The following is a 14,751-nucleotide window of genomic DNA, read 5'->3' as shown; positions in this document are numbered from 1 at the left end:
TAGCTATTCTGATAGCAACTACGAGCGGAGATAGCCTTATGAGTCTAATTCCGCCGTGTTGAAGTAGCCTCTCTTACATGTATAGATAAACGGAATTCTTCGTGCAGATTGCACGAAGCATCGCGTAGAAACGATTCTATGCTGTTTCTAAGCTAAAGCGGCAATTTTGAACTGCATCGAAGTGAGAGGCTAGTAGCAGTGGAAGGGTTGGATGCATGAGTCGGGAAAGTGCCGGCGAACACTACGTCAAAGAACATCAAACACGTAGCTGCTACCAGTCCTGGATGGCTGCAAGCCGCAGCAGCGGGACCAAACAAAGGCTGCGCGAAAACGCATTCGATGCTGGAGCCTTGGTTTCCAAGCGCGACAAAGCTACCCCTTTTCGGGAGAAAGCACCGTCTCGCTTGGTAAAGGGCTATTAGTGCGCGTGGTACGTCTGGAAAATCAGTAACCAGTTATATTGGACCCTTTGAAAGCTGCTATACTGGCGGTTACTATGATGTACAGTGAGCCATGGTATTAGGCTCACTTGGCCTTAACACCAGTCATCTCCTAGACTCCTGCCGGTGTTCCATGTCTTTAATAAAGCCCCCTTCGCCTTTTGCAGGTTTCTCATCAACCTACTCTCTTCTTCTTTACGCTCTAACGCCCCAACGCTAATCTCAGGTTATGAGTCCAAACCAAGCCTCAAGCGACGACTTCCCACGCCTCATCGGTGCCGAGAACTTCGACGTGTGGAAGACCCGCGTGTGCGCAGCCCTCGCCGGGAAACATCTACTCGGCTACGTGAAGAATCCAGACTACGATGTCGTCTCCGAGGATGAAAGCGTCGAGAGCGAGAGCGATATAGCCGACATCGACGATGCCCTCGAACGCTAAGTCGTCTGAGCAGCTCGAAGTCGACTCAGATGCTGTGGACTACGATGAGCGACGGCGAGCTCAAGCCACCATCCGGCTCTGATGAGGAATCTGGTGGAGACTCTAACACCTCGCTCAAGCGCAAGAAGCTGCCTGTCATTCGACCTTTCAGTCGCAGCCAAGCGCGCCAAGAACGTAAGCGTGGTATGAAAGAGAAGCCTCAGCCTCTGCACCCGCGTGAACGACGCCGTCAAGAAGCCAAGACCAAGGCTTCTTGATGAAGACCATGAGCAACACTCACGTCTGCCTGGTAAACGACATCCTACGAGATTTTTCAGTCCATCTGTCAGATGTATGAAGGTGCTGCATTCCACGGCGACCCTAGCACTACATGATGGAAATCACGTATGAAGCAGGATCCGACCTGGCAGAGTTCTTCCTAAAACCGGAAAACGCGATGAAAGACGTGCAAGAAGCCATCGATTCGGTGATGACAGAATCACAGAAGTCGATCTATCTATTTCACTCAATGCCCAAATCGAGGAAAGATGATCTCCGCATTTGGAAGGGCAACGGACGTATATCCCGTATGGAGATATGAAGCAAAGCATTGAAGGCAAGGTTCGCGACATCCAAGCTCAAGAGCAGTACGCGCTGTCCAAGGGAACCCCTGAGACCAGCGTTACCAAGAACGAGCGAGCTCTAGTTGCTACAGGACCCTCTATCCTGCGTGCTCAAGATTGTGACAGCAACTATGTATGTGCCTACTGTAACCGTCCACGGCACAATATTCGTTAATACCGACGTCTGCAAAAGGACCTTCAAAATGGACGTGTGCAGGCTGGTACGGTGCTACCTGGCAACGTTGCTTTCAAGGAAAACCCGAGTGGTGGCCATCCGTATTGCAATTCCAAGGACAGGAACCAAGGCCGTATCAACAGTACCCAAGGCCGTAGCAACAGTAATGGCAACAACATCCGTGGCGACAAGAATCATGGTGGCGGTCTACTTATGAACAGCAATGGTGGCACGTATCGAAACCACGATCAAGGTAAGAACCCTCCCGCTGGACTTTGACTCAGACGACGATGTCAACAATGGTGCCAAACAAAAGATGTTCCATCAGCAGCGCCATGATACAGGCCTGATTGCCGTAGCTACAACGGTCAACCCGCCTGTCAGTCTGATAGCTCAAGCCAATGTTCAGCTGGATCCTACTTGGACCATTGACTCTGGATGTACGCGCCATGTGACGCACGAATCCCAGCGGTTTGCTGACGTCGCATCTAGCGGTGGCCCGATCACCATGGCGGCAACAATCAAATCCCAATCGAAGGTATTGGAAGAGTTGGACTGGCAGTCGTTGAGTCCAAAGGTAACCAGAAGACGCTCATCCTTCATGGTGTCCTGTACGCGCCGCAACTGCAATTCAACCTGCTTTCGGTACCAGCAGCTGTGATGCATGACAATCGCTTCAACTTTGATCGCAAGCAATGTGCTATGCAAACTGACCAGCGCTTTATACTGAAGGGCCCAATGGCAAACATTTCGGACTTGTATCAGTTCCATGCCAAACCGGTGGTGAACGCAACGACACTTATGGCAACAGTTAAGCAATGATCATTACTGCTACTACACAAAAGAAATGGTCATCCTAACGTTCGCATTCTGCACGATCTATCAAGGAGCCAAGCAATTCATGGACTCGTTGATACTACGTCTGTAGATACTAAGGCACAGTTTTTCTGGGTTGCCTGCACGTTAGCGAAGTCACACCGCGCACCATTCTATTCTAATAGTGTTGCTGAACGTGCAACATCGCCTTTGGGGAAAGTTCATTCAGACATCTGTGGTCCACTACCTATGCCAAGCTTTGCTGGCTGCCGCTACTTTCTCGTCTTTCTCGATGGTTTCACCCGATATATGTTCACCTATCCTATAAAGAACCATAGCGAGCTATACGAATGCTACGAATGCTACGAAGGCATTCGGAGGAAATGCCTGAACATTTTCAAGCGAGATGCCAATGTTCTTCAACACACTTGCATATATCTTGAAGATTTTGATATTCAGCGACTCCAAGCGGACAATTAAAAAAAGATACGAGATACTTGGCCGCATAATCTTCCAGAAGTACGGCACTCATACACAATTCACAAATGCAAACACACCTCAGCAAAATGGTGTTGCTGAATGGCGCATGCACACGATCATGGAACGAGTGCGAGCGCTTCTACTAGATGGCAAGCTGCCTAAACGCCTATGAGCTGAATGTGTGTGTCATGTCGCAACACTGATCAATATGACACCCAGCTCTAAAACGAATGGACGAGCCCCATATGAACTTTGGCATCGCCGTATTCCATCTCTGGCCTATATGAAGGTGTTTGGATGCAGTGCGTATGTATACATCACGGAGCAATACCGAGACAAACTCGAAGCTCGTGCACGACTGTGCACGCACCTAGGCATACTTGATCACACAAAGGGGTATCGCTTGATGGATATCAACACACACGCGATTGTCTATCGCCGTGATGTAGTGTTTAAGAGGACAAATTCTCCTCTCTGGTCGATCCCCCATCTACTCCAGAGCCAGAACGCGATATAGAAATAGAACAACTTGCAAATATATCACAACCTAAAACTGCAACGACTCCAACTGCAGAAGCTGAACATACAACGTTTCATATTGGTGAATCCGAGGCTGTGCCTTCGTTTTCTGAACCCACTGCTCCACGCAGACTACCTACATTCAGGGAGGCCCTTGATCAGAAAGGAATTCGCTACTCATTCAGAACGGAGACTTCATCTGATTCCGCCTCGGCCCTCGTATGTAAGTGACCCCGACTCGCAGCCAAATATCGGACGTAACCCTTAACGCCGAGGAAGATCTGCAGGACCAGGAACAACGTAGAACATTACTATATACATTACTGGCTATTCGGTATGTAACAGAACCTTCCACTTATCGAGCGGCAATAACGTCAGCTAATGCCCCAAAAGTGGCGAGAAGCAGCCAAATCGGAATATAAGTCCCTTATGGAAAATAACACGTGGGTGTTGGTAACCTCTCCCAAAGGGAGGAAGCTTCTAACCAGCCGATGGGTCTTTGTTGTAACGTATACCGGCTTGGGTAAGATTGACCGCGTCGAAGCGCGTCTTGTCATCAAAGATTTCCTTCAGGAACATGGCATTGACTACAACAATATATTCTCTCCTGTGATCAGGATGGAAGTACTAATACTCCTTTTCACGATCGCATCCTTACTTTATTTCGAAATCCATCAAATGGATGTTAAAACAGCATTTCTCAATTGCTTTCTCGAGGAGGGGTTCTACATGGCTCAACCGGAATGTTTCAAAATCCCGGGTAAGGAACACCTAGTGTGCAAACTCCTGCAGAGCCTGTATGGGTTGAAACAAGGTGTCTGGTACAAAACGTTGTCTGCCTTCCTAGAAAGGCTTGGGTTCCACAAACTCATCAAGGACAGCCGTGTCTTCAAACGCACGGTTGCCAGAATCACTTACTATATCTGTAACGGGGTTACACGTACAAGTGGCTGCAAGCCACTTGTGAATTTAACAGATAGGTTATCTGTTAAACGTTTTGGATACTTCCTCACATTAGTGTAAGACACACCGATGGATACATTGAAGTGGACCACCACAGTGAGTGGTCCACACATACGCAAAAGATCCTATTGGTAGAAAGCAGCATCTTTCTACCAATCAGAGACATGCATATTAGCGGGGCTCTGACAGCCAGCCGCTGCCAACCCTTTCATAGATGATAAACAGTTTTTAGCAGATTTTAGAGGAAGATCAATTTACAAACAATACAGTTCTCATTTTACCTAATCTAAGTCACTTGAACTTTGTTACTTAACTTATATTTGTGTATTCAAATATAATTAACCTAAGTAATTACTAAGTACTTACGCTTCCTCATACACGTTGCGCAACGTGTAAGCTAAAGTAGTGAGTCAAGTTAGACCCACTACACCTGGTAGCACTTTGTAGTCCGTCCAACGACCGATTGCTTGACGTTCGTACGCGGTGTACGAACGCGGAGCCGAGAACCACATGAGCACGGAGGTGCCCATGGAGAGCTCCAACACGCGTGCAACGCATGTTGCACGCGCTGACTGCCCCCACCTGTCTGACCCAGCCTCCAACGACTGTCAACAGTCATTGGAGAAGCGGCGATAGCTACAATGCTGCGTACGCTATCGCCGACGGAGCAACATGGTGTTGCTCTAGGATTCATCATGAAGGAGCAGCGTGACGCTGCTTCTAGTGACGGCGTCGTCAGGGACGACACCGCGTGCTCAACCATTAAAGTTGAGCGTAAGCAATTACGTGGAAGAGAGGCGAGCTCTCCGATGGCTTGTCGAACTCGACACAGCCATAGCGGCTCGACGCATCGTCGACCCGCTGTCGAAGGTCGCGTTCGCCATGTCCTGCCTTGGCGGACGCGCAAGGAGTTGGGCGTATGGACGCCGACTCTCCGATCCTACGTGCTTCAGCACGTACGAAGTGTTAAAGAGGAGCTCAAACAAGCGTTTGAGCCCCGCAAACGAGTTCGGTCGAGGGCGGAGTTCCTCGACCTTCAGCAGGGCATGACGTCCATGCTTACGCGCAGCGCACGATATTTGGTATCAAATATCGTGACTAACCCGATTGACGAGGCGACCAAGGTCGTCACGTTCATGAAAGGGCTTAGAGATGGGCCTGTGAAGACCTATCTCTTCCGAGAGTACCCGAGTACTCTCGAAGCTGCAATCACTGCCATGCAAGAGAGTTTGCCTGCGGCAGGCTAAACTCCATGTAAACGTACCGAGGCCGCAACCGCGCCCGGTAGCGAGGACGGGAGGTCCGGAGCCAATGGACCCTCGAGCGCAACAACTGCTGGTTACCAGCAGCAGGGAGGTAACGTGCGATGCTTCCGTTGCGGAAGGATCGGTCACTTTGCACGGGAGTGCACAGCCCCATGCCCCTGAGGTAGCCGTCGTGGCGATGCTAGGCATCGCCGCGGACCAACAAACGCGAACATCCAGTAGGCGGGCGCCCTACTGGTAATGCAGTCGCGCGTGCCGACATCGGGCACGCGACACTGAGGACTGCAGCCCCAGTGAGACCAGCTCTCACTGTAAGAAACAAGATGACAGGCCGAACCTAGTCATCTTGAGGTTTACTCGAAGAGAGCGAGTGACTCTTCGAGCATTGGTAGACTCAGGCGCGTCGAACAACTTTGTTCGACTACGAAGCCTGTCAGACTTGACTTCGAGGAGGTAGATACACCTCGAAGTCTTCTGAGGTACGACTGGCAACAGGTGCCATCAAGACCGAGAAGCGCGTCGAACGTGCGCTTCTCGTACAAACAACGAGTGTTTGTCGAACACTTTATCGTCCTGACCTGGACGATAAATTCGACGTAGAATGGGCATGCCGTGGCTTGCACGGCATGATCCGGTAATAGACTGGAAGAAGCGCACGCTCGTGCGCTTCGGACGCGATAGCGGAACAGAGAGCGATGGCCCTGTTACGCAGCGCGCACCAGCAGGTGCGCGCGGTTACCAGTCGAGACAGCGCTTCATGCTGCTGTCCCGAGTGCCAGAAGTGCGCGAGGGCGCGCACAGAGACCCACGTCGGCAATGCTGCCGACGTCGAAGAAAGATATGTTGGTTCCGGAACCAACACCCACGTTCAAGCGTAAGGGACAGTCCCTGACCCGAAGAGGTCAGGTCGACAGACGCGTCGGCTCCGGGAGCCGACGCACCCTCGGTATGAGGCTCCGCCAATGAATGGCGTCGAGGTGACGAAGGCGTGTCAACTCCGGAGTTGACGCTGCAAACAGTGCGGACGGTTGCAAACGTACCGCACTGACGCATTTATGCTGTCGTGCAGCAGGGCTGCACGACGAAGCGCCATGCGATCAAGCCGGGCTTGATATCGCGCGCCCGCAGACAGGGTCTGCCGGCGAAGGACATTACCGTGCAGCCGGGCTGCACGAAGGAAAATGCGGTCAAGCCGGGCTTGATACCGCGCGCCCGCGGACAGGGTCCGCCGGCGAACGACTGTCCACGACCGGGCCTGGACAAGAAAGACAACTGTGCGGAGCCGTGCTCCGCACAACAAGAAGACGGCGCAAGCGAAAACGCTGCGCAAGTCTCGGTCCGGGACCGAGACGACAAGAGCAGTCTGCTGGCAGACTGCGGCGGTGACGCCGAATGTCAAGACGTTAAGCGTCTTGACGCGCACCGATACTGGATTCCAGTATCGTGACATGGAACTCGCTAGTCCTCCGACGACGGCGTCGGAGTTGACTTCGCTTCCAGCCATGAGCTGGAAGCGCTTCACGCGCGACTTGCACGATGGACGCATCGAGCAGTCTGCGTTCTTCGACAGCGAAAGAACGGCGAGAGCGAAGAGCTGAGGCAGCTCTTCATGGAGTACCACTGAGAGTGAAGACACTCTCAGTGCGAAGACGAAGCGAGAGCGCTTCGAGGAATAAGGTTGGGACTCGCTGAAGTCGAGTCCCTATTACGATTGTTGAGGAGTACAAAGACGTACTCCCGGAAGACATTCGCGGAGCTTCCGCAGGATAAGGGCATTCAGCACGAGATTGATCTCGTGCCGGGCACGAAGTATTGTGTCACGCGGCAGTGGCCACTGCCGCGAGAGCAAGTGAAAGCGATCGACGACTTCTTTGAAAGTCGTCGTAGCAGGACAAGTGCGGGAATCAAAGTCCCCGCACAGTGTCTGACGTTCTGTGTCAAGAAGCCACAGGTGGATGGCGCATCGTTCATGCCTACAACAAGCTGAACGATGCGACGGTACCGGCGCAGACGCCGATACCGCGAAAAGATGTTATCATCGATTCGATGGCTGGGAGCACCGTTTACAGTGCTCTCGACTTGCGAGATGGATTTTATCGTCCTAATGCGTGAGAGCGATATCCTCTCACGGCAGTGAGCACGCCAAGCGGCATGCTCTGAATGGCTAGTAATGCCACAGGGCTTAAGAATGCCCTGCGACTTTCAACAGGTGCGTGACGCTTGTTGCGCTCGGTGCGCGACTTCGCACCGAGCTACTTCGATGATGTATTCATCCACAGCCGGGCTGTGGACGGAAGACGACGTAGAGATGCACAGGGTGCATCTCCGAGCTACTTGAGCTTATGCGAAAGCATAAGCTCTACGCGAACCTGAAGAAGTGTATCTTCGGGGCGAGCGAGATACCCGTCCTCGGGTGTCTCGTAGGAAGAATGGTGTTCGCCCTGACCCGGAAAAGGTCAGGGTGATCAATGAATGGCCAACGCTCATGTCAAGGAACTGAGGCAGTTCTTATTTGGCCACGTACTTGTGCAAGTACGTGGAGGACTACGCGGGCAAGATCCGCTGCTGTCACAGCTTCTTAAGAAAGAAGCTGTGTGGAATTGACACCCGATTGCCAAAGGCATTCGATACAGTCAAGCGGGCTTGACTGAGGCGCCGATCTTGGCAGTGGCTGACCAAGATCGCCCATTTCACGTAGTGTGTGACGCATCCGATTTCGCGATCGGATGCGCGTTGATGCAGCACGATCACGAGGGCCGTGATCGTGTCGTCTACTACCAATCGCGTCAGCTGAAGCCAGCTGAGCGCAACTATCCGGTGCATGACAAGGAACTCCTTGCCATGAAGTATGCACTCGCAAAGTTCCGAGTGTACTTGCTTGGGAGTAGACCATTTGTGGTCTACACGACATGCTTCACTGCGCACCGCAGTGAAGTCGCCATTTCACAAAGAATGGCGAGATGGCTCTCATTCTTTGCGGAGTATAACTTCCGGGTCGAATACAAACCCGGAAGATTGAACGTGGTGGCCGACGCGTTATCACGTCGGCCGGACTATGCAGAAGCTGTTGACGTCAATGCCATTGACGCCATGCGATCGAGCAAACCCACATCATCTCTGTTGATGATGTGAAGGCCGCGTACGCGCACGACGCGGACGCGAAGCTCTGCTGGCCTATGGCACAGCGCCTTCTGACAAGTCCCGTCAGAAGCTGCCCAAGCACCTTCGAGCGCGTGCACACCGCTTTCGTGCACGAAGGACTGCTACTCTAACGTGTCGACGACAACGCGGATCGCGTTGTCGTTAAATGACCATGACCTGCGACTCAGGATCATGTACGAGTATCATGATGCCCCGACTGCGGACATCTCGGACGTGAAGACTTACGTCCTTCACGCGCGACTTCTACTGGCACCACCAGTATAAGTGGGTGCGCAAGTACATCCGTGCTTGCGAGGTATGCCAGCATAAAGCCTGCGCCATTCGCGCAGGCTCCACTGTAATCACTACCGACTCCGTCGGAGTGCTGGAAGTCCATGTCTTTGGACTTCATCTTGGTCTTCCCCGGACAGCGGAGGGAACACCGGTGTTGTGGTCTTTGTAGACCGTTTCAGCAAGATGGTACATCTTGCTGCGGTGCCAGCAGAGGTGACCGCGAAGCAGACGACCCGTCTGCTCGTCGACATGGTGTTCAAACACCATGGCATGCCGTCCGACATCGTGTCGGACAGAGACCCGCGCTTCACAGCGCACCTGTGGCAAGAAGTGTTTACACTTCTTGGGAGCCAGCTTTCCATGTCGACTGCGGATCATCCGCAGACGGACGGTCAAACCGAGCGCGTGAATCGCGTGCTCGTCGATATATTGAAGAGCTACGCTCACTCGTTCCAATACTGGAGCGAGTGCTTACCGATGGCAGAGTTTGCCATCAATAACTCAGTGCATGCCTCGACAGGGCATACACCGTTCTACGTGAATGCCATGCGGCATCCACGTCTACCGAGTTTACTCGGAGTGATGGCCCCACTTTAAGTGGGGATCTACGACTGCAATACAGCAGCCGCGAAACCGCTGACACTTGCACAGTGTCAGCTGCAACAATGAACAAACACATGAGTCTGCGCAGGGCGCAGACTCCCCAACAACATGGTTAACGACCACGGTTCGCGCAGGGCGCAGACACCGCAAAGAACCACGCAGAGGCCGGGCCTCTAGCGGAGAGCGAGCTGAATGACTTCAGCTCGGATGCAATCAGTTTCATCACCAAAAGACAAGCCGTGATTCGGTTTGTCCAAGACACTGAGTCATTACGCTTTGAGGGCGAGTCCTCCTCGCCCTCCATGTCTTCATCGTCGTCGTCGAAGTCGACGACGTCACCGTACTTCGCCTTCTGGCGTTCGAAGTAGTCGTCGATGGAGAGATGACTCCCCATCGACTTTGCGGACTTCGAGGCGCGCTCATCGTTGAATGAGCGCGGATTTCTTCTCCAAACGCGGAGAATTGACGAATGGTCAATTCCAAAGATTGACGCGGGGACCCCGCGTCTAACCTTATGGGGATGGTGTAACGGTTACACGTACAAGTGGCTGCAAGCCACTTGTGAATTTAACAGATAGGTTATCTGTTAAACGTTTTGGATACTTCTCACATTAGTGTAAGACACACCGATGGATACATTGAAGTGGACCACCACAGTGAGTGGTCCACATACCCAAAGATCCTATTGGTAGAAAGCAGCATCTTTCACCAATCAGAGACATGCATATTATGGGGCTCTGACAGCCAGCCGCCGCCAACCCTTCATAGATGATAAACAGTTTTAGCAGATTTTAGAGGAAGATCAATTTACAAACAATACAGTTCTCATTTTACCTAATCTAAGTCACTGGAATCCTTTTGTTACTTAACTTATATTTGTGTATTCAAATATAATTAACCTAAGTAATTACTAAGTACTTACGCTTCCTCATACACGTTGCGCAACGTGTAAGCTAAAGTAGTGAGTCAAGTTAGACCCACTACAATATCGCAGTGTACGTTGACGACCTATTGATCATTGCACCTACACCAGTCCTCGTGAGCGAGCTGAAATCAGCCCTGAAAAAGCGATTCTCCATGACAGATATAGGGGAGGTGAAGTACTTACTCGGCTGGTCAATTCAACGGACCGTAAGAACCGAACGATATTTATCCACCAACACATATAGGCTACGAAGGTCCTTGACCGTTTCAGCGAATATATTCCGCACCCAATTGCAACCCCAGCACAACGGAACGTTAAACTCTCCGCAAGCAGCCAGCCTAGCAGTGAAGCAGAAAAAATGCAATGAAAAACATTCCTCATCGCGAAGCGTTTGCAGTATTATGTATCTCATGGTAGGCAATCGACCCGAAATGGCGTTCTACATGCGTGAGGTCAGCCAATTCCTAGCTAATCCGGGAATGGAGCAGTGGAAGACAGTCGTAAGAGGTCTTAAATGTCTGTCTGGTACAAAGGACTATTGTCTTCTCCTTGGTGGATCACTTGATGTCACATTATAGAACCTCGAGGATAACTTGATAGTCAATAGTGACTCCGATTATACCAATTGGCTCGACACGAGACGCTCCATCGGTGGATATGTGACTATGCTAGTAAACAGTCCAATCTCATGGATTTCGCGTAAACACCACACTGTGGTAATCTTAACAACAGAGGCAGATTATATTGCCTTATGCCACTGCGTGCAAGATATGATATTCCTCAAACCCCTCCTTCAAGAGCTGGGTTTCACCACAATTCAACCAAATACTATTTACGAGGATAACCAAAGCTGCATTAAAATCTGCTACAACCCCGAACTTCACGGGAGGTCAAAGCATATTCATGTGAGATACTGTTTTGTGCAAGAAAAGATTGAGAGACACGAATTCCCCGTCGCCTATTGTGGTACAAAAGCTATGGTTGCTGATATTGTTTTCACCAAAGCCTTAGATAACCATCAGTTCAGAGAACTAAGGGTCAAGCTCAGGTTGCAGTCCCTGAATGATCCACCCGGCCGAATATAGTAAGCCAATACAATTGCACACATGCATGGAGCGTGCCTATCTTACCTTGCGTTCTTTTTTTCACAGGGTTTTATTTTTGATCGCACAAGGTTTTCCCCATCGAGGTTTCCCTGGTCTAGCACCGAATCATAAAGGTACATGCAAGATAGAAGCCATGCACAGTAAAACCAATTTGCTGGAAAAATTCATTGTCAGTAAGGCAAACCCGAGGAAATCCTACTGACCTCTATCACTTATTTCTACTTGAAAACGATGAAAGGACGAACAAAAGCGTAGTTAATCCATCCCTGCGCGGATGCGATTGGCTTACCTTCTTGAAGATCGTAGATGAGCCGCTTCTTGCCTTGCACCGTGAGCACGAACCCATGTTCGATTGGGCTGTGGTTGTACGCTGCGACGACGTAGACCCCGTCGCTGAGCTCGATCTCCTCAAATACGCGTGTTCCACGACGCCCTGGAACCGCATAGTTAGTCTTGGCAATTTCGGTGTAGTCGAAATCACGGCCGGTGTCTCGATGCCGACGCAGGAAACGCAGCACGATCTTCCACGTTGTACCCTTCACGAGGTTATGGTTGTAGAACACGAGCTCATCGTGGACGGACTGGCCAATGTCTTGCTGCGTGGTGATGTCTGGGCACCCTGCCAATTCTGCCTCACGCGTCAGCGCCTTGAACATGCAAAGACCCTCTGCATCCGCTCCGAGCAAACCTACGCCGACCTTGTCCTGCTTCCAGAACTCCTCAAACGTCTGAAACTTCGCTGTTTTCCAGTGGTCGACGAGGTCCAACTCGTCTTCAAACTCGTCCTCCACTCGCTTGACCCGTGGTTCCCACATGCGGAGGTACAACCGCTTACAGCTGTCGGGAAGAACCCAGAGTACGCGGTACTCTTCTCCCTGTAATGTCTCACGCCGATCATTGATGTGTGAAACACTCCACGTTTCCCTGGTGGTTGCATAACTACCATCAACGGTGACTTTCTCCCCCGTGTCGTATTCACCGTAGATTGGATAATACAGTTGGCCTGTGGGAGTAGCCGACTGGGCAGTACAAATAGCCTTCTGGCTGTTGGAAGTCACAGACTGGTCGGTATCAATAGCGTGCTGAGCAACTGCAATGGCGTCTTGGACGGTGTCCCTAACGACGTGGTCCATTACAGCCTCTGCACGGTCACAGTTGCTGCTGGAGCACTTTGCTACAGCCCCGACGTTGCTGTGGGTGCATATCATGCACAACCAGCCAGGGTCGTCATCGCCGTCTGTCTGGTCGTTGGTAGAGTGGTGACATGCACAGTTTGATTGGTGGCAAGATCTGCCTGGTCGAAGGCAGCAGTTGGCACACTAGCTCCAGCAGTGTCACTACTTTCTCTCGATGTAACGACATCACTCGACGGCTGTACAGGCTGCAGGCTCCGCCCCCACCGCGATGGCCCCCGCGGCCTTGCCCGCCCTGCCCGGCGCGGCTCTACAGTCGCTGGTTCCCGTGGACGTCTTGAGCGCCGCGCCCGCTGCCGCAGCGCGGTCGACAGCTCTGGCCTTCTTCATCTTGGCACCTGTCCTGTTCTTCTTTTTCTTGGTAGTCCTAACTAGCGCCAGCACAGCCGGCGCACCCAGTTGGACGGCGCCCTTCCTGATACCTGTTGCCCAGATATGGCCCAGCGCGACAGTCCTTCACTCGTAGCAGAACCACAAGCACAAAGTCGAGTCGGCAACGCGGACTGCCTCGGCACTGATCTTTTATGGGAATGAAGGGTCGACTGCTGTAATTTGGTGACCTGTCAAAGTGCATAATATATAGCATTAACAATATCGATCAAAAGAGGCAGGGAGGCTGTTGAAGTAGCCTCTCTTACATATACCGATGGTACTCTGTACCCTAAAGCTGATGACCAGTTATATAAGACCCTGTGAAAGCTGCTATACAGGTAGTTACTATGATATACAGTGAGCCATAGTATTAGGCTCACTTCGCCTCAAGACCAGTCATTTCCTGAACTTCCGCCGGAGTCCCTTGTCTTTAATAAAGCCCCCTTCGCCTTTTGCAGGCTTCTCCTCAACCTACTCTCTTCTTCTTTACGCTCTAACGCTCCAACGCTAACCTCCAGACGCCCGAATTAATAGCTCGCCCGCCAAATTAGGTGAACGGTACAATACCAAAACTTATTGCGAAACGCTGAAGGTCAACTAAAATCGGATTACGGGAGTTCTCCAATACCGCTTTTTATGTTTTTAATTACGATAATAGGAGTTCTCACTTTAGGAAAGCAAATAGGCAAAAAAATCATTGTTCAATGAAATCAAAACCTTCGAAGCCTGCCAATATTTTAGGCCCCCCGTTAATTTCGACCTCGTGGTTAAGCTAAACTTCAAAATTAAAGGCTGAGGATAAACGCAACGTCTATACACTTTCACCCCACAATTTATACTCATATTTGAGGTGAAGAAGGCGAGTTAGTATGGCGGGTGCAAGGCGGCGGCGTTCGCGCCTCTGTCCCCGCTGATTGTCGGCACCAATGACGGCCTGCTGGTTACCTTACTTGTGAGGACAGTCAGGGGCAATGTGTCCTACCTCGTTGCAATGGTGACACGTCGCCGATTTAGCCGCCCTCGTGCGGTCGACATCGTCGCTGCTCGTGCTGAGGGTCGATCCATTTGGGAACTCTGTGTCTTTGCGGCGCACTTGTGTGCACGTGGTGGCATCTCAATTGGACCTGATATCAGGCAAAATTACCCGCTGAACGTAAGCATATCAATAAGCGGGGAAAAGAAACTAATAAAGATTCCCCTAGTAACGGCAAGTGAAGCGGGAAGAGCTCATGCTTAAAATGTCCGTGCAAGTTTTGCGCAGCGAATTGTAGTCTCGCGAAGCGTGCGTTCTCAAACGGGGAGCCCCTGTCAATGGTTTCTTCCAGGGTTCTCGGGCTCTTCGCATTGATGAAGCGGCACGCATCGCTGCTCAGACCCTGTTGAAAGTAGAACCGCTGCTCGAGAGGGGAGATTGACTT

General features: G+C 51.4%; 3 protein-coding genes across 3 annotated transcripts; 2 read left to right on the top strand and 1 right to left on the bottom strand.

Moving 5' to 3' along the window:
• Positions 1–669: 669 nt before the first annotated feature.
• Positions 670–879, top strand: IUM83_09265 (Neutral zinc metallopeptidase; the record flags this gene model as incomplete). Its single annotated transcript, XM_067933692.1, has 1 exon — positions 670–879. The coding sequence occupies one exon, from the start codon at positions 670–672 to the stop codon at positions 877–879; it is 210 nt and encodes a 69-aa protein (XP_067799829.1).
• A 29-nt stretch (positions 880–908) lies between these two features.
• Positions 909–1,136, top strand: IUM83_09264 (Copia proteinlike; the record flags this gene model as incomplete). Its single annotated transcript, XM_067933691.1, has 1 exon — positions 909–1,136. The coding sequence occupies one exon, from the start codon at positions 909–911 to the stop codon at positions 1,134–1,136; it is 228 nt and encodes a 75-aa protein (XP_067799830.1).
• A 10,850-nt stretch (positions 1,137–11,986) lies between these two features.
• On the bottom strand, positions 11,987–12,583 carry IUM83_09263 (uncharacterized protein; the record flags this gene model as incomplete). The annotated part of the gene is made up of 1 exon (XM_067933690.1): positions 11,987–12,583. One exon carries the CDS (start codon positions 12,581–12,583, stop codon positions 11,987–11,989), a length of 597 nt encoding a protein of 198 aa, XP_067799834.1.
• Between the last annotated feature and the right edge of the window lie 2,168 nt (positions 12,584–14,751).

Source organism: Phytophthora cinnamomi (genome assembly GCF_018691715.1).
Source record: "Phytophthora cinnamomi strain GKB4 chromosome Unknown Contig3, whole genome shotgun sequence".
In the NCBI taxonomy this organism is placed as follows: Eukaryota; Oomycota; class Peronosporomycetes; order Peronosporales; family Peronosporaceae; genus Phytophthora; species Phytophthora cinnamomi.
This window is presented reverse-complemented; position numbering and strand designations above follow the sequence as displayed.